At 43.6% G+C, this 20,297-nt stretch overlaps 1 protein-coding gene across 1 annotated transcript; it reads left to right on the forward strand.

Moving 5' to 3' along the window:
* Positions 1-19,020: 19,020 nt before the first annotated feature.
* RNASEH2C (ribonuclease H2 subunit C) lies at positions 19,021-20,287 on the forward strand. The gene is made up of 4 exons (XM_006740153.3): positions 19,021-19,265; positions 19,454-19,647; positions 19,726-19,845; positions 20,147-20,287. The coding sequence occupies exons 1-4, from the start codon at positions 19,094-19,096 to the stop codon at positions 20,171-20,173; spliced, it is 513 nt and encodes a 170-aa protein (XP_006740216.2). The 5' UTR covers positions 19,021-19,093; the 3' UTR covers positions 20,174-20,287.
* Positions 20,288-20,297: the final 10 nt, after the last annotated feature.

Genomic DNA, 20,297 nt, shown 5'->3' on the forward strand with positions numbered 1-20,297 from the left:
CCAGCTCTAGGAAGGGCCCATCAGTACAGTTTGGGAGCCGAGAGAGAGAGAGGCCCCACAATGTGGGCTACAACGAGGCTGACTTTCCCTCACCCCAACCCCACCTGTGAGCCTAAGAATCTTCTAGATAAGACAAACTCGTCCCCCGTGGCCTTTTTCCACATACGTGAGATGCTTTGGGTTCAAACGTATTGAGGCCATCTCTAACTGCCAGGCACCACGCTGGTATTTCCCACAGACGATGCCTCACGTCATGCTTGCAACAGCTCAGCAGGGCCCCACAGAGGAGGAAATCTGTAGGCCAGAGGGTTGAATGATTTTCCTGTGGTCACCCACCTGGTTAGTAATCGTGTTTTGTCGTCCCGGAGCAGGTTTCCATTACCACACTGTCAGAAGGGAGAGCTGCGCAGGCCAGAGGGCCACAGAGTCCCCAGGCCTCTCCGCCCTGGGCCAGCCCTCGGGCGGTTGCAGGAGCTGCAGTTGGCACTGCTGGGCCCAGAAGGACCAGGGGCTCGGGCCTAACTTCTGTGGCCCCTGCCTCTTGGGCTCCCAGCGCACAGGTTCCTGTGGGCCACACCTGCCCCTCCTGATTGCGGCAGAACAGGAAAGGGGAGCAGGGCCTGGGACAAGCGGGGCTCTTCCGGGTCAGGTCAGGAGGTCTGTCCCGAGTTTGAGGTACGGCAGTCAGTCGTGTGATCTGGGCCAGCCATGGCAGATCAGGAAGGGGTTGGTTCCAGGAAACCAGCTTGTCCAGCTGTTGGTGGCAGAAAGGGATTGAAGATGACCGACTACTTCCATGGCAGCTGGGAAGGCCAGAGGAGAGGGCCTCCAGGAGCCAGCCCCGGCACTGCTGAGTTCCCAAATGCACTGCCCTGCCTGCAGTCCAGGTGCTGGGCACAGACCCTGGAAGGTGGGTGCAGCTGCCAGCAGGGCCTCCTGACCCCCCGCAGCGCCAGCGTGCCGGCACCCTACAGAAAGGCTGAGCTCCCGAAGCTGCCAAACAGCCTCGGCCTTCAGAGGGCATCCAGCGAGTGGGCCGGATGTCTCCCAGAGACCTCCAGCACAGGGGAGTCTGGAAAACATGCTTCTTTTCTTTTTGCCCTCAGATGCAGGAGGTAGGGTTAATCCTTAGCCTAAGATTACGATCACTGGCCTGTGTAAGGACTCACCAGCCATCCTTTTGTCCATCTGTCTAGCCATCCATGCATCCACCCACCTCTCCAGTGCTGGGCCCCAGATGACCCCCAACTTCCCCATCCCCACCACACATCTGTCATAAATGTCCCCTGATGTGTGTCTGTGACAATTTCCCTAGGATACACACAAGGAGCAGAATTGCTGAATCATAAGGCATGCATGTGCTTAATTGGACTAAGAGATGTCTGAGTAAAGTTTCTAGTTTTGCATCCTCTCAGTATGCCTAGGAAAGTAGGGACGGACATGAGCGAACCAGCCCACGACATCCACCACAGTCTACCCCTTTGCCTGCTCCACGTCCACATACCCCTGCTCACACTTCAACTTCTCAAAGGTCGTAGCAACAACAACCTGCTCCCACAACAACCCCTCCTACAACCAAGATTTCTTGCCAAAAGGGAAGACTCCAATTTCCATCGGCCACTGGCCACCTGTCTGGACATTCACAATGTTCTCCAGTTGCTGGTTCTCCACTTTCTGGTACATTCATACCCTTCCCCACCTCCCTGAGGTTAGGCCCCGCCATGAGACCAGCTCTGGCTACTGAAACGGAGAGTGTCGGTTCTGGGGCAAGACATTCACTGCTAGCACTCAGCCCCCTGGCTCTCTCCCGCCCTGGCATGGCCGTGGTGGAAATGTTCATGGATGTGGATGTGCTCAATAGTTGGGTCACGATCCCCTCTTGGTATCCTGTAACAAAGGCACTGGACTAAGAAGGTAATCATTAATAACACACACTTTTTATGACACAAGAGGAAAGACATGGGCAGGGATAGTTGTTAAGCTATATTTTACTTGCAAGGAAGAAAGTATTGTGTAATGAGTTACAAGGCCACAATGGGGGCTTCCAACTTTCGCAAATAAGAACATTGTGCACGGTGTCCAGTTAACTTCAAAGAAACAACAGATGATTTTTTTCATATCAGTATGTCCCAAACATTAGGACATACTTTTACCCAAAAAAGAAAAATAGTTGTTTCTCTGAAACTCATATATAATCAGGCATCCTGCATTTTATCTCTCACCCCTAGGTTGGTATTTATAACTTATTTCTTCTCTGATCCATTATATATATATATACATACATATATATATATATATTTTTTTTTTTTTTTTTCCCTTAAAGGCTCTTTACGTAGTAAGGTGACCTTCATCCCTGAGACGTCTGAGTCCTTGGTAAGTCTGCCTGTGTTGAGTGTCTTTAGTTCTTTGAGTCCTGGGAACTCCCCCTCTGCATTGTGTGACCACAGCAATTTCTTCCTTGCTCATCAGGACCAATCATCCTTTCAGAGCTGTTGGTTCTAAGGCATGAAAAGGGCAAAATAACAAGGTAGCGGTCTTCCCTTCCAGTTCAAAAGAACCAGTGCTGTGTCCATTAGCATTCACCAAGGACTCTAAACTAGCAAGGCCCAAAACTGGAGGGATGAGAGGCAGTATTTTGAGAGAGACTTCCAGTAGCAGCGCAGGTTCTCATCCCCCCCCCCCAAGTAATCTGGAATAAAGAAAAGAGAAAGATGTAATTACACAAAACCAAAATGCTCAAACTTAAAAGTACCTGTAAGTAAAAACAAAGAACAAGGGACAGCGCACCGTCTCCCACGTCCCCGTCCCAGCCCCACCCGGCGCAGGCTCTGGGCAGACTGGCGGAGAGAAACTAGGAGAAGAGGGGAGCTAGTAGTGTCTGACGCTTGATGGAAGACCTCCCAGAAAGACTGAGTCCACCTGAAGTCTGAAAATGTGAAGACATGTCTAGAGCAGGTCAGAGCTTTGACTATAAGGGAGGGATTTCAAAGTACATGGTGATTTGACTGGGCAGTCTTTGAAACACACAGATTCGGGGAGAGCGAAGGGCAAAAAGGAAGGGAGAAGTGCCTTTTGGCATTTGGTTGTCAAAGGGGAAGCAGATGGAGAAATTTCATGGCTCTGCAAGACAAAAGAACAAAATCAAAGGACCCACAACTCCTTCCCCACTCTCCAAACAAATCCATGAAAGCATCTGGACTCTGCTGAGCTGGCAGAAGAGGGAGAATTAAACTTGGAATAAAACACCCAGCACCACAGAAATGAGCAAGAAAAGATTAACAGGTTCATATGGAGTCATTGCAAAATATCAAAAAAGGAATTTCATTGCATATCAACCAAGGAAAATTTACACACACCCCTGAATAAACAGCCACAAAACGTAAGAAAGCTGAACACAGCACTCTAAACAGAACTACACATACTCAAAACAAGTGTTTGAAGATATGCAAAATCACCCAGAATGAGAAATTTTGAAAAGAATGGAAATAGATAAAACCCAGGAAAAGAATGAAGAAGGTTGACTGAACTCAGGAGAGAATTGGAAGAAACAGACAAAATTATCCAGAAGTACAGATTACATTATAAGATGCCCAAAGGAGAATGGACTCAAATACATGTATAATAAGGGACATTGAAGAAAGACAGAAAAACAACCAAGAAAATGAGATAAAGAAGTAGAAGTCAGAACAAAATAATGGTAGAAGATTGTCAAAGAAGGAATCCCATTTGCATTAGTGGAGTCTTAGAAGAGAAACCAAACAATGAACCAGAATTGATAATTAACACTGTAAGAAAACTTTCCAAGAGCAAAAAATCTGCACATTGGAAGAGCCCACTGGGAACCTTGGAAAATTAGAACAATCAACATTGAGACATATCCTCATAAAACTATTAGATTTCAAAATATTTTTAAAAAAATTCTCAAGGGGCACCTGGGTGGCTCAGTTGGTTAAGCTTCCAACTCTTGATTTCAGCTCAGGTCATGATCTCAGTGAGGTCGAGCTCTGCGCTGGACATGGAGCCTGCTTAAGATTTTCTTTCTCCTTCTCCCCTTGCCCCCTCTTCCACTGGCTCCTGTGCTCACTCACTCTCTCTCTCTCTCAAAAAAAAAAAAAAAAAAAAAAGCTCAAGATCTTCAGGAAAAAAGATCAAATAACTTACAAAGGCAAAAGAATCAGATTTTTAAAAGCCAACATACAGAGCAATATAGCAATGAGACAGCTTTTTTTATTTTTTTTAATGTTTTATTTATTTATTCATGAGAGGCAGAGGCAGAGGGAGAAGCAGGCTCCCCGCCTAGCAGGGAGCCCGATGCGGGACTCGATCCCAGGACCCTAGGATCATGACCTGAGCCAAAGGCAGACGCTTAACCATCTGAGCCCCCCAGGCGCCCTGAGACAGCTTTTTTTAAACATTCTGTTTTTTAAAGTGTGAACCAAGGATTGTATATTCAAACAAGTTGTCCTTCAAGTATTAAGGCCATAGGAAAGTTTTCTGTTTTTCAACAAGTACTTCAGGAATTCGGCACCCATGAGCCAATCTGAAAGAGAATGCACTTCATCCAACCAAGAGACGATGAATGTCTGTATATATGACCTAAGGCTAAAACAAAGGTGGCCTGAGGGTAAATAAGTAAAAATGTTTTATATTGCGATAGCAAATGTAATTAAAAGCGTGGGAGAAGAAGAGAGAGGGAGGAAAATAGGATAAAGCTCACTGGTGGTGGGCGCCTGGGTGGCTCAGTTGGTTAAGCGACTGCCTTCGGCTCAGGTCATGATCCTGGAGTCCCGGGATCGAGTCCCGCATCGGGCTCCCTGCTCGGCAGGGAGCCTACTTCTCCCTCTGACCCAACCCCCTCTCATGTGCTCTCTGTCTCTCTCATTCTCTCTGTCTCAAATAAATAAATAAAATATTAAAAAAAAAAAAAAGCTCACTGGTGGTATGGGTGACTCTCAGCTCCAAATTCACTCTCATTGGCTGCTCTGTGAAAATAAATCTGGGCCCTTTAAATATCGGTCTCGGCCAGCTGGCTCATTATTAAGCTTGGCCAGCAGAGGGCGCAGAGGAGCCACTGCAGAAGGAAGTTTGCGGTCCACCGTCGGCGGGACTCACTAGGACAACCTCCTGCAGCTTCTCCAGTACCGGAGGCTCCAGGGATCAAGCGACTCCAGCACCCATGGCTTTGCCCGCACCAGCCTCCTCTCGTGCATGGCAGTCAGCAGGCAGCAGTTTCCCAGCACCTCGCTTGGACAGTTTTGCAGCAAACTATCTCGAGTGAGAGGGGCGCCTGGGTGGCTCAGTTGGTTTAGCATCTGCCTTCAGCTCTGGTCGAGATCTGGGATCCTGGGATCCAGCCCCACGGCGGGCTCCCCGCTGAGCGGGGAATATGCTTCTCACTCCGCCCCTCCCCCTGACTTGTGCCCTCTCGCTCTCAAATAAATAAATCAATCTTAAAAAAAAAAAAAATCTCCAATGAGACACATCCCCATAAACAGGCTTCCCTGGCACCCTACAGAATGGTTTTCCAGCAAGTTCCACCAGCACAGCACCACAGTAACTTCTCTGTCACCCTGTGAGCCACAGGCATGCTGTGTCCAGCCGGATCTGGATCTCAGACTTGTGGGTAGGAAGGGAGGTGCTCTTCCGGGCATAGCCTTGCTGTAAATGGGGAGTGGGGGGAGCTGCTTCCTATATCTGCTATTTCTATTTGCTCTGGAGTTCTCTTTTTCTATTACTGGCCAATGCCTTGGTACTTCAGTCCCCTGTTATAGTTAATAATTCTTTATATTAAACTTCCCCCATTCAAATTACTGTGTGATTTCTCTCCTGATTGGGCCCTGATAAAACAGGCAATAGGTGGGAGTTAAAGGTACCAGTAAAAATGGATAAGCCAGACAGAGTTTTGAAACTGAGGTGTTTTTTTTTTTAAAGGTATAAATACAGTGGTAAACACTAGAACAAAAAAATATAAGCCTTCCTATTTATCTTATAAATTAAAGATCAAAGAATAGGGGCACCTGGGTGGCTCAGTTGGTTGAGCATCCAACTCTTGATTTCGGCTCAGGTCATGATCTCAGGGTTGTGAGATCCCACATCCCCCACCCCTCTCAGCACGGAGTCTGCTTGAGATTCTCTCTCTCCCTCTGCCTCTGCTCCTTCCCCCGCACACATTCTCACTCTCTCTAAATAAATAAATAAATAAATAAAATCTTTAAAAATTATATCAAAGAATATACACCTCATAGAGAAAGAAATGTCAGAACCAGAAAAGATCCCGAATAGCCAAAGTAACGTTGAAAAAGAAAACCAAAGCTGGAGGCATCATAATTCCGGACTTCAAGGGGTATTAAAAGCTGTAATCATCAAGACAGTATGGTACTGGCACAAAAACAGACAGATCAGTGGAATAGAATAGAGAGCCCAGAAATGGACCCAGAACTATATGGTCAACTAATCTTTGACAAAGTAGGAAAGAATATGCAATGGAAAAAAGGACAGTCTCTTCAACAAATCATGTTGCCAAAATTGAATAGCAACATGCAGAAGAATGAAATTGGACCACTTTTTTTACACCATACACTAAAATAAATCCAAAATGGATGAAAGACCTAAATGTGAGAGAGGAGTCCATCAAAATCCTAGAGGAAAACACAGGCAGCAACTTCTTTGACCTCGGTCATAGCAACTTCTTACTAGACACGTCTCCAGAGGCAAGGGAAACAAAGCAAAAATGAACTATTGGGATTTCATTAAGATAAAAAGCTTCTGCACAGTGATGGGAACAATCAACAAAACTAAAAGGCAACCAACAGAATGGGAGAATATATTTGCAAATGACATGTCAGATAAAGGGCTAGTATCTAAATCTATAAAGAATTTATCAAACTCAACATCCAAAACATAAATAAATTCCCAGTTAAGAAATGGGCAGAAGACATGAACAGACATTTCTCCAAAGAAGACGTACAATTGGCTATCAGCCGTATGAAAAAATGGTCAATATCACTCATCATCAGAGAAATACAAATCAAGACCACAATGAGATACCACCTCACGCCTGTCAGAATGGCTGAAATTAACAAGTCAGGAAACAACAGATGTTGGCGACGATGCAGAGAAAGGGGAACCCTCTTACACTGTTGGTGGGAATGCAAACTGGTGCAGCCACTCTGGAAAAACAGTATGGTGGTTCCTCAAAAAGTTAAAAATAGACCTATCCAGGGCGCCTTGGTGGCTCAGCCCGTTAAGCGTCCGACTCTTGATTTCGGCTCAGGTCATGATCTCGGGGTCGTGAAATCAAGCCCTGGATCAGACTCTGCGCTCAGCAAGGAGTCTGCTTGAGATTCTCTCTCTCCCTCTCCCTCTGCCCCTCCCCCTGCTCTCTCTCTCTCCCAAATAAATAAATAAATCCTAAAAAAAAAAAAAAATGGAACTACCCTATGACCCAGCAATTGCTCTACTAGGTATTTATGCAAAGGATATAAAAAATACCAATTCGAAGAGGCACATACACCACAATGTTTACAGCAGCAATGTCTACAATAGCCAAAGTATGGAAAGAGCTGAACTGTCCGTTGGCTGATGAGTGGATAAAGAAGATGTGGTGTGTATACATATATATATATATATATATATATATATATATACACAATGGAATATTACTTGGCCATCAAAAAAGAATGAAATCTTGCCACTTTCAAGTTGGGGTCTGACTGTGGGGAGAGTGGCCACTTCACCCTGACTCCATCAGTGAAAGAGGTATGCACTAACCTTCCAAGTACCTACATTTGTGCATAACTTATTGGGTGGTCAAGCCTAATAAAATGGTCAGGATGAACATGTGATTCTTTTAAATGTTAAAATAAAGATTTTTGTATAGAAAAAAAATCCATGATGTGGATGGAACTAGAGGGTATTATGCAAAGCGAAATAAGTCGGTCAGAGAAAGACAAATACCATATGATTTCACTCGTATGTGGAATTTAAGAAACAAAACAGACGAACATAGGGAAAGGGAAGGAAAAATAAAATAAGATAAAAACAGAGAGGGAGGCAAACCATAAGAGACCCTTAACTATAGAGAACAAACTGAGGGTTGCTGGAGGGGAGGTGGGTGGGGGGATGGGCTAAATGGGTGATGGGCATTAAGGAGGGCACTTGTTGTGATGAGCACTGGGTGTTTTATGTAAGCAATGAATCACTAGATTCTACTCCTGAAACTAATACTACACTATATGTTAACTAATTTGAATTTAAATAAAATCTTGGAGGAAAGAAAGAAATATCAAATATAGCAAACATAATTATAAAATATTATGATGGAGAGTTAAGACCAAACATACCAATTATATTGATAAATGTAAATGTAAGGCTTAACTCACCTATTTTTTTAAAGTTTTCAGTAGGACTCAAATAGCAAGACCCAACTATGTGTTACCTGCAAGAGAAACACCTAGAGCAACATGATTCAGAGAAACTAAAGGGGATGGACAAGTTATACCAGGTAAATGGAAACAATAAAAAATCAGAGGTAATGCTCTTGATATAAAGCAAAGTAGAATTCAAGTTGCAAAGCATTAAACATGACAAAAATATTCTGGAACTTGATCATTGTGGTGGTTTCACAATCTTGTGAATATACTAAAATGACTAGATTTTATACTTTAAAGGGGTGAATTTTATGGTATGTGAATTATATATCAATATGAAATTTTCTAATGATGGCGACTTTTTCAACGTATGAAGGCAGGGAATTTGAAGGAGCTCTCGATGGCCAAGCCTGGAATGAGTTAAGTAAGAAAATAATGATAATAATGGATTAAAACCTATAGAATGAGTAAATATGCATGAGCCCATGTTGCTATAAGTAAGTAATTGAATGAATAGATGAGGGAAAAGGGAAAGCTCTAGAATTCCAATTAATCAGGGGTGCCTGGGTGGCTCAGATGGTTAAGCATCTGCCTTTGGCTCAGGTCATGATCCCAGGGTCATAGAATTGAGTCCCGCATCGGGCTCCCTGCTCGGTGGAGAGCCTGCTTCTCCCTCTCCCTCTGCTGCTCTCTCTGCTTGTGCTCTCTATCTCTCTGTCAAATAAATAAATAAAATATTTAGAATTCTAATGAATCAGTGTCAAAGGAATGTCAGAAATAGAATCACCACTAGGCACACATCATAGTAGTAATAGCTTCAGGCAATCATCAGTGAATTCTTAAATAGTGGGAAAAGTGTGATGAGGGACAGATTATTTGCAGAGTCTCAAAATATCTCCCTATAAGATACTTATGAATTATAAAATAAAATATAGTAACTCTGGAGGGGAGAACTCTGACAAACACCACCTTCACCAAGTGATTAGAGTTAACATACCAGTAATATGTGATGGGCATCTGGCTGGCTCAGTCCAAGGAGCGTGTGACTCTTGATCTTGGGGTTGTGGGTTCGAGTCCCATGCTGGGTATAGAGATTACTTCAAAATAAAATCTTTTTTAAAAAAAGTGCAGTGATATGCTAATGGAGAAAGGCACAATAGCGCTTCTGTGGTATTCTTGCCAAAAATAAATATCTTCAATGCAATTGGGAGAAAACATCAGGCAAATCCAAACTGAGAGAGATTCTCCAAAACAAATGGCCAGTGCTCTTCATAAGTGTCATGGTCATAAAAGAAAAAACAAAACAAAACTAAGGAACTGTCACATATGGCAGAAGACTAGAAAGCATGATAATTAGATGTAATGTGGGATCTTCGGTCAGATCCTGGACCAGAAAATGGGCATTGATGGGAAATCTGGCAAAATGTGAATATTGTCTGCAAATTCGTTCATAGTATTGTATCAGTGCTACTTTCTTTCTTTTGATCATTGCACTCTGGATCTATAAAATGTCAACATTAGGAGAAGCCAAGTGAAGGGTATTTGGGAACTCTTTCAGGTTCTCTGTGAGTCTAAAACTAGTTCAAATAAAAGTTGAAAAAAAATGTGAGATCATCATTTTATATAAAAGAAGCCACTTCTACTTTATCCCTTGGTTCCCAGACCCTTATATTCTGATCAAAAGTGAAAAAACACGACATATAAGTCCTTGATTCAGAGGATTGTTCTGTGTTTTCTTAGATTGCGTATTTGTTTATTTGGCAGCTGTTAGTTACAGCACCAAACTAACAGCCAAAGTTGTTTACATCTCCCCTGCGATCCAGAGCCCAAACCCTGAACCACTTCCTCTACTTACTTCTCAAATACCAAGTCAATATTCCCCTGCCCTAAATCGGCCCTGGTACCAGACACCTAGGGACAGTCCCTATGTCCCAAAGTCCACCAGAATTATTCAAACTAGCCAATCCTAAGCTGCTTACCCTGCCCTGCCTTGACTTTCCCACAGAAGCTCCCCAAAAGGCAGTGGCCTATGCCTTCCCTTCACCCCTCTCTGACTCCTGGTCGACTCTGGTGCTACCACGTGGCCCTGTGTGGCGTGCTGTGCCCCTTGTTTCCAGGGGAACTGTAAGTAACATTGAACTTTTCTCTCAAAGACATTGACCTCTCCATGTCATCACTCAGTCACCACTATTGATGAAAATCTATAGGTACCATTAGGATAAGGACATACCATATCCTATAGGAGAGCTGCCTAAAGCTAGCAAGATATTGTCCCCCAGTAGGCAGAGTAACTGTTTTGAGTAAGCACCCCACTGTTCTGTAAAGCCTGCTGTTCCAAGATGGCTCGAGCTAAGACCTGTGATGCCCATGGTCCTGGGCCCAAATGCCTCATTACTTTTGCAGTCAAGAGAGGTTCCAGGCTTGGAAGCAGTGCTGTGGGGTTTACGGCCAATGAAAATCCTGGCTGAGTGAGGCACTGTGGTCAGGGAAAGCAAAGCCATCTCCAGAATAAGCAAACTCTGGAGAGGAATTTCTGCCACCTCCATCCCAGAGGCAATCCAATGTCATCAAACTTAAACTGAGTGTCTGGCTGATCTCTTGGAATAGATTCTGCTATATCAGGAGTTCAGCACAGGACTCTCCTTTTGGACCGTGAGGCATTTGTCTGTGGCAGTGGTCAGATCAGCTTCGCTGGAGAGAAATTCACATTGTTGAGGTCACCATGCAGTCTCCATCCCTGGCCCAGAACGACTTTTTTCATGAACCTATCAGGCAAGAATAGGTATGACTGGGAAATTAACGTGTCACCTTCTACACCCTTATTCAGGAGATATAACATTACACTCTGAACCCATTCCAAGAAGTCTACCCACATACCTCTTTATTAGACCTCTTTGCCACTAAGTTTCTTTTTTTCTTTTTTTTAAGATTTATTTATTTCAGTGAGACAGAGTGCGGACAGCAGTAGGGAGGGGCAGAGGATGAGGGAGAGAGAAACCCAAGCAGACTCTGCCCTGAGTGTGGAGCCAGACCCAGGGCTTGATCTCAAGACCCCGAGATCAGACCGGAGCCGACACCAAGATTCGGACGCTGGACCAACTGCGCCACCCAGGTGTCCCACTAAGTTCCTTTTTTTTAAAATTTATTGAGACAGGGGCACCTGGGTAGCTCAATTGTTAAGCGTCTGCCTTTGGCTCAGGTCCTGGGATCGAACCCTACATTGGGCGCCCTGCTCCGCGGGAAGCCTGCTTCTGCCTCTCCCACTCCCCCTGCTTGTGGTCCGTCTCTTGCTGTGTCTCTCCCTGTCAAATAAATAAATAAAATCTTTAAAAAAATAAAATAAAATTTATTGAGGCATTACTGACATACACTATTATATTAGTTTCAGGTATACAAACAACATAGTGATGAGCCACCAATTTTTTATTTTATTTTATTTTTTAAAGATTTTATTTATTTATTTGAGAGAGAGAGAACATGAGAGGGGGAGGGTCAGAGGGAGAAGCAGACTCCCTGCCGAGCAGGGAGCCCGATGCGGGACTCGATCCAGGGACTCCAGGATCATGACCCGAGCCGAAGGCAGTCGCTTAACCAACTGAGCCACCCAGGCACCCCCTGAGCCACCAATTTTTTAATTATGTTCTTTCCATGTCCCAGAACATCTGCCTAACCTTTAGCTTCCACCATGAATCACTATAGAACAGTGGTTCTCAACTGGGAGGGGGGGTGGCTCATTTTCTAAGAGATATCTAGCAATAGATGGAGACATTCTTGGTTGTCACAATTGTAGGGGACTTGGGGGGGCACTGCTATGGCATTGAGTGTATAGAGGCCAGGGATGCTGCTAAACATCCTACAAAGCATAGGACAGGACCCACAACAAGAATTATCCAGCCCCAAACGTCAGGAGTGTCAAGGTGGAGAAATCTTGATATACAGCCACACTGCTGGTCATCCTCTTTCTAGGCCAAGTGGATAACCAGCTGTCCACTTCTCCATCTGGACCCCTACCAATGGGCTATAATGATACAGCATTCTATGTCCAGTTGGTACCAGCTTATGATCCACACCATCTGTAAGCCCGGCTTAAACTTTTTATTCTTCAGCTAGTTGGTCCTAGAGAACTACCCATGAGGTCAAATACATAGTAAGCTGGAGACTTGACTGCAAAGCAGAAGTGGGACCCTGCCGGGCAGGAACAGTTAACTTCAAGAAATTATAGGGACATGTGAAATGAATGGCAGCAATGTAACAAGGGAATGTTACAAGCAGAAACTGGGAATACTTTGTTACAAAGTATCTATAGTGTCATTTGAAAGCGGCTTAGATGAATTATAAACATATATTGCAAACTTTAGGGCAACAAATTTAAAAAATTATTTTTTTAGGGCGCCTGGGTGGCTCAGTCGTTAAGTGTCTGCCTTCAGCTCACATCATGATCCCAGGGTCCTGGGATCGAGCCCCGCGGGAGGCCTTCTTCTCCCTCTCCCACTCCCCCTGCTTGTGTTCCCTCTCTGTGTCTCTCTCTGTCAAATAAATAAAATCTTAAAAAAAAAAAATTCTCTCTCGCCCTCTCCCTCTGCCCCTCCCCACTCCCTCTCTTAAAAAAAAAAAAGGAGGCAAAAACTTGGTAAAACTGAAAGGAGAAATAGACAAATGCACTGCTTGTGGGAGACTTCAACACCTTTTTATCAGTAACTGCCAGATCAAGCAGGCAGAAAATCAGTATTGATGTAGTTGAACAAAACAGTACCATTAATCAACTGGATTTAATTATAGAATACTTCTATAGATTATAGAATATTGCACCCAAGAGCAGCAGGATACATGTTCTTCTCAAGTGCAGGGGAACATTCACCAAGAAAGACCACATTTGGGGCCATAAAACACACCTTAACAAATTTAAAAGAATAGAAATCTGTTCTTCAACCACAGTGGAATTAAACTAGAAATCAATGACAGAAAGATTGCTGGAAAATTCTCAAATATTTGGAGATTAACTAACACCCTTTAAATAACACATGGATCAAAGAAGTTTCAAGAGAAAATTTAAAGTATCTTGAATTAAATGAAAATAAAATATAACTTGTCAAAATCTGTGGGATTCAATGAAAGTTCTACTTAGAGCGAGGTTTATGGTATTGAATGCATATTTTAGAAAAGAAGATAGCTCTAAAACCAATAATCTAAGCTCCTGCTTTACAAAACTAGAGAAGGAAGGGGAATATAAGCCTAACGCAAGCAAAGGGGAAAAAATAACAAAAATTAGAGTAGAACTCAATGAAATTGAAAGCAGGAAATCAACAGAGAACATCAATGAAACCAAAAGCTGATTTTATGAAAATATCAGTAAAAATTGATAAGCCTCTAGCCAGACTAAGAAAAAAAGAGAGAAGACACAAATTACTAATACCAGAAATAAAAGAGGGGTCATCACTACTGATGCCATAGTCATTAAAGGGATAATAAAGAAATATTACAAACAACTCTATGTCCACAATCTGGTAACTTAAATGACATGGACCAATTCCTTGAATGATATAAAGTAAGAAAACTTACACACAAAAAAATAGATTATCTGAATAGACCTATATCTATTAAAGAATTTGAATCAATAATAAGTATATAAAATATAAGTTACTATTATATATTATTAATATATAACATAATTATAACAATAAACATGTGAGATGATGGATGTGTTAATTAACTGGATGGGAGGAACCCGATGTATCAAATCATCATGATGTACAATTTAGCAATAATACCGTGATAAATCTGAAAGAGATAAAAATCTATTTAAAAATGAACAACAATAAAAAATAATTAATAACCCTCCAAAAAGGAAAACATTGGGCCAGTTGGTTCCCCTGGTGAATTCTAGTGGTGAAAACCCATTTAAGAAAGAACAATAAAAATTCTCTATAATCTCTTCCAGAAAATAGAAGCAGAGGTAATACTTTCAAACTCGTTCTATGAGGTCAGCATCACCCTAGAGCCAAAACCAGATAAAGACATTAGAAGAAAAGAAAGCTACAGATCAATACTGCTCATGAACACAGGTGTAAAAATCCTCAACAAAATATCAGGAAATTGAATTCAATGTACATCAGTTTAGGCTACTGATTTAAAAGAATAAACAATGTTACCAATGTTTCAGTGACTTTTAAAAACAGTAAGTGAATTATATATATCTGTAGTGGAATATATCTTAAGGAAAAAGGAAACTATAAAAATAAATGCTTAAAATGTGTTTGTTCATTATTGTTAGTTGTGGTGTTGTTATTTTTCTTCTGAGACTGTTGTGTATATAGTAGGGAACCAAGTGGATGAGAACTGGCATTTTTCAGTGCAAGAGAAAAAAAGGATACAAATGTACAAGCAATGAGGCTAGTAAAGCCCTGTCCTCCTAGAAGTAACAGTAGGATCTCATGATGGGTATTTTCCCTTTAAAAGAGAAATCTACATATTTCCTAGCTTTGTCCACTGAAAACATCTAGAAACTGAGAACATCCACTAAAAACATCTAGAAACAATCTAGTGGCAATGAGCACATCTAGTTTCACATTGGTTTAGTAAATACAATTTCCTAGTAAGAAAACCAGGGATCCTTGGAGAAATGGACGATTCAAGTCTGGGGCAGAAAAAAAAAGATAAAAATGTAAAAGCAATGAGGTACTAGATGAGCCAGGAACGTCTTGTGATTCTGGAAAACAAACAAAAAAACTATAAAAGACTAAAAAAAAAGGTAACATAAAAGACTCACGAGCTAACTTGAAGAGGCTTTCATTGGCAGGATGGGACAATGTGGGGATTGATAAGAATAATAACCACAGGGCGCCTGGGCAGCTCAGTCGGTTAAGCGCCCGACTCTTGGTTTTGGCTCAGGTCCTGATCTCAGGGTTGTGAGATCCGGCCCTGCATATGGCTCCATGCTCAGAGTAGTCTGCTTAAGACTCTCTCCCTTGGGGTGCCTGGGTGGCTCAGTTGGTTGAGCATCTGCCTTTGGCTCTGGTCATGATCCCAGGGTTCTGGGATCAAGTCCCACACTGGGCTCTCTGCCCAGTGGGAAGTCAGCTTCTCCCCTGCCTGCTGCTCCCCCTGCTTGTGTTTGCTCCCTCCCTCCTTCTTCTCTCTCTCTCTCTGTGTCAAATAAACAAATAAAATCTTTAAAAAAAAAAAAAAGACCCTCTCCCTCTGCCTCTCCCCTTCTCTCTAGAATAAATAAATAAATCTTTTTTAAAAAGAATAATAACCACAATTAGCTAAATTATATCAAAATGTTAAAAATCTACCATTTAATAATAATTTTTTAAAAGGGTCATAGTTGGAGCATGCCAAGGAAACAACTTATTATTTTAAAAACAGAAATAAAAGGAAAGCATCAAGCAATTATTTTGCTTTTCTTAAACTCACTGTACCAAGGGGCAACCAGATAGTTGATGAGGGGGAGTTGTCTTTATAGAAGTATTATAGAGAGTGAAAGAAGAATGGTGGACTTAGGGGGGCCTGGGTGGCTCAGATGGTTACCCGTCTGCCTTTGGCTCAGGTCCTGATCTCCAGGTCCTGGAATCGAGTCCCACGTCGGGCTCTCAGCTCAGTGGGGAGTCTGCTTCTCCCTTTCCCTCTGTCTCTCCCCCTGCTTGTTCTCTCTCTCTCTCTCAAATGAATAAATAAAAAATCTTAAAAAAAAAAAAAAGAATGGTGGACTTAGAATATCAGCTTTTTGTAACCCCTAATGAATGAAAGGATCTAGGTAGTGATCATCTATGACAGCCATCCTCACAAAAAAGAGACATGAGGTTATCCCCTGACAGAAAAAGATGCCACCCCCTTGAAATAATCTTGCCTCCTCCCCCCAGAGAATCTGATGACACTTCTAGATCTTACTACTAATTTGCAGGAAATATAGGACAGATGACCATGACCCTAGGAACACAATCAGTAGAATCCAGACTGTGGGAAAGTTGCAAAACCAAAAATATAAAAATAAAATCTAACATCTAGTCCTGAGTTAAAAAACAGTTAGTAGGGGCACCTGGGTGGCTCAGTCGTTAAGCATCTGCCTTCGGCTCGGGTCGTGATCCCAGGGTCCTGGGATCAAGCCCCGCATCGAGCCCCGCATCGGGCTCCGCAGGAAGCCTGCTTCTCCCTCTCCCACTCCCCCTGCTTGTGTTCCCTCTCTCACTGTCTCTCTCTCTGTCAAATAAATAAATAAAATCTATAAAAACCCAACAACAGCCAGTTAGTAGTATAGCTTTAACCAGACATGTGTAACAAATCGAAAGGCAGCTTCATGATTATTGGTGAAATAGCAAAGCATTCCCATGAAAATTTCAGGAAAAAGAAAATGATGTCCACTGATATTAGTAACATGTGAGATTGTTCTGAAAGTGCTAGAAAATGCTACAAATTACACAATGCAATGAAGAGGCAAAGTTATCATTGTTTGGAAGTGGAAGGACTTAATTCTGGAAGACCCAAGAAAATAAACTGAAAACTCTTGGAAATAATAGAAGAATTCAGTATCTATCTGGTTTAAGAACTAATGTGTGAGAGGGCGCCTGGGTGGCTCAGTTGGTTAAGCGACTGCCTTCGGCTCAGGTCATGATCCTGGAGTCCCTGGATCAAGTCCCGCATCGGGCTCCCTGCTCGGCGGGGAGTCTGCTTCTCCCTCTAACCCTCCCCCCTCTCATGCTCTCTCTATCTCATTCTCTCTCTCAAATAAATAAAAAAAAAAAAAAAAAAAATCTTTAAAAAAAAAAAAAAAAGAACTAATGTGTGAGAATCAACAGCTTCCCTGAAAACTGTGTCTGCAGACCAAATCCAGCTCACTTCTTGTTTTTGCAAATGAAGTTTTTCTGGAAGACAGCCATGCTTATTTATTTGCATATTGTTTATAGCTGTTTTTATGCTACAATGACAAAGCTGAGTAACTGTGACAGAGATCATATGTGAGATTTGCCAACCTCTGCTTTAGATAAAAAATAGTTAAAAAGAAAATGGAAAATGGGGCACCTGGGTGGCCCTGTTGATTAAGCCACTGACTCTTGATGTTGGCTCAGGTCACGATCTAAGGGTTATGAGATCAAGCCAGGCATCAGTTTCTGTGCTCAGCTCGGGGTCTGCTTGTCCCTCTCCCTCTGCTCCTCCCGTTGCTCTCTCTCTCTCATAAATAAATAAAATCTTTTTTTAAAAAGTCTCTTTCTCCCTCTCCCTCTGCCCCTCCCCACTCCTTCGTCTCTAAAAAAAATAATAATAAAATGGAAAAAATCGAATTTATAACAGAAACAAATAAAAGCTATCTAGGAATAAACTTAAAAAATATGTAATAACTATCATATACCAAGAAAACGTCACAATTGCACAGACATAAAAGAAGATGTGAAGAAATGGTATTATGTATCTTTTTCTTGATAGAAACTAAATAAAGCAAGACTCTTTGATCTGTTAATACCCTCCAGCCAAAGACTACCAGGAATACATCTATAGTTGGACAAATGGGTTTATTATTACTCTTACACTGTTGGGCATCTCAGTTAGAGGGTGTTTAGGAAGGGTTTATAGGATTTGGGCTTGTGCTAGGGGATTTGGGGGAGGGTTTAAGAAAGCCATAGTTCTGAGGCGCCTGGGTGGCTCAGTCGTTAAGCGTCTGCTTTCAGCTCAGCTCATGATCCCAGTCCTGGGATAGAGCCCCGCATTGGGCTCCTGCTTGGTGGGAAGCCTGCTTCTCCCTCTCCCATTCCCCCTGCTTATGTTCCCTCTCTCACTGTCTCTCTCTGCCAAATAAATAAATAAAAAGAAAAAGAAAAGAAAAAAAAAAAAGAAAAGAAAGCCATAGTTTTTCTCTGGATTGGATACTGCCAGGAAGTGAGAGTATTTCTAGGATGGGATATGTTAACAAATTTTACCTAGACAAAAGCTAAAGCTGTAATTGGTAAATGTCACTTATATTACCCAAGAAGGAGAGATGTTTCATCATTTTTGTGGTTTGGACAATGTTCCTGTCTTTGTTGGTGTTCACATGATTATAGAGTGATCTTGTTTTTGTCTTGATCCTGCACGTCACAGAGTGACTTCCTCTGATGTTGATGTTCTGTGAAATTGTTCATGTTTAACAGAACACCACGCACGGCATCTGGATGTCTGGAGGTGTGTTTCACTTTCTCAAATCTATAAATTAAGTGCAATTGTAATCTTAATTGCCAGTTTTGTATGTGTTTGTTTTATGAAAGAACTTGAGAAAACATATCTAACTTGGGTATCTGAACAAATAAACATTAGAGAGGACTTAAGAAACCAAAAAAGAAAACGTACTGCGAAAACAAAAAAGACATAAGAAGAAAAGATTGATAAATCTACTACAAAGAAATAAAAGTCACGGTTTGGAAAACAAGACACAAACTCAGATAAAATATCAACTCATTTGAGGAAGGGCTGATGACCCCGTAAAACAAACAAGCAACTCTCCCTACGAATAACATAAAAAGAGTACTTTTCGGGATAGTTTTAATTTTTTACAATAAGAACGTACCACCGAAAAACATTTTCAAGAAAAAAAGACTGGGACTTGAACACAGAGAGGCGGGGCTCACAGAGGCTCAGAGGAGCCTCAGGGAAGGACTACGCCTCCCAGGAGCCTCTGCGCTGATCGTCCCCGGCCTCCCGACAGGCTCCGCGCGTTTTCCGCGCCAGCTTTGGCCTTAGCCAGCAAGCGGCGAAGGATGGAAAGCAGCGACGAGGCGGCGGTCGAGAAGTGCCGCATCCACTTGCGCCCCGGCACGCTGCGCGACGCCGCCCATGCCACGCTGCACCTTCTGCCCTGCGAGGTCCTGGTTAATGGACCCGCCCCGGTGGAGCGCTTCTTCACCCCTGCCATCCGCCAGGGTCCAGATGGTGAGTGCTCAGCGCCGGACTACGACTCCCGGCAGTCCCCGCGCCCACGCCGCGGTCTCCTCGGCGAGGAGCGGCGCGAGGGCTCCTGGGGATGGTGGTCCACCGGAGGTGGGGGGAGGGCTCCAAGGGGCTTGCCCCGCAAGGCCGGAATCAGGCCCTCACCGAGACACTGCGCCCGCCTCCTACAGGACTCGAAGTGTCGTTTCGGGGCCGCAGACTACGGGGCGAGGAGGTGGTGCTGCCGCCCGGCCTTGAGGGATACGTGATGGTGATGGAAGAGAAGGGAGAGGTGTTGCTGGGGAAGGACTTCTCGGAGGGTTCGTCGAAACTGCGAGAGCAGCAGGGGCTGGCGGTACCCCCAGAGGCGCTGGAGCGGGACTTCGTGAGCACAGGGGGTCAGGGCTGGAGGGGGGTGCGGGCGGCCGCGGTGTCCCGATGTTGAGCCGGGCCCCTTCCTCAGGACCAATTTATCAGAGCCACCGCCAGTTTCAGCCGCTTCACGCTGTGGGGCCTGGAGACCATCCCCGGTCCGGATGCCAAAGTGCGCGGGGCGCTCACCTGGCCCAGTCTGGCTGCAGCGGTGAGTAGGTGGATGGGCCTCACCTTTCCAGGCCCCATCCATTACCCTGTGACTTCACGGTTATTCCCTGGGTTGTCCAGAATCTTGCCCGAGTGGATTCGGGGCTTCGGGGCTGGGGAGTACGATGGGGCAGATGGAGCATGGGTCTGAATGGAGGATTAGACTGGTCAGGAGCAGTGTGGCTTCCCCACCTCTGACCTGTCTGGAAGGGGCTAACATTCTGAGTAGCTTGGTCCCTCCGAGAGAATGTGGGCCACCGAGTCACTATATGTCAAAAATCCAGTAGTGACTCCTGTTGCAGATTCACGCACAGGTGCCTGAGGACTGAGAACTGGAACTTGACATTGAAAGCCACCGCTCCCTCCACCCCAATAAACCAGCTCTTCATTTTGGAACCACTGACGGATTCCATCACCCCCCAATAAACAAGCTCTTCACAGCACCTGTGAGTT

This window comes from Leptonychotes weddellii, chromosome 11 (assembly GCF_054177405.1).
Source record: "Leptonychotes weddellii isolate Sample4059 chromosome 11, ASM5417740v2, whole genome shotgun sequence".
In the NCBI taxonomy this organism is placed as follows: Eukaryota; Metazoa; Chordata; class Mammalia; order Carnivora; family Phocidae; genus Leptonychotes; species Leptonychotes weddellii.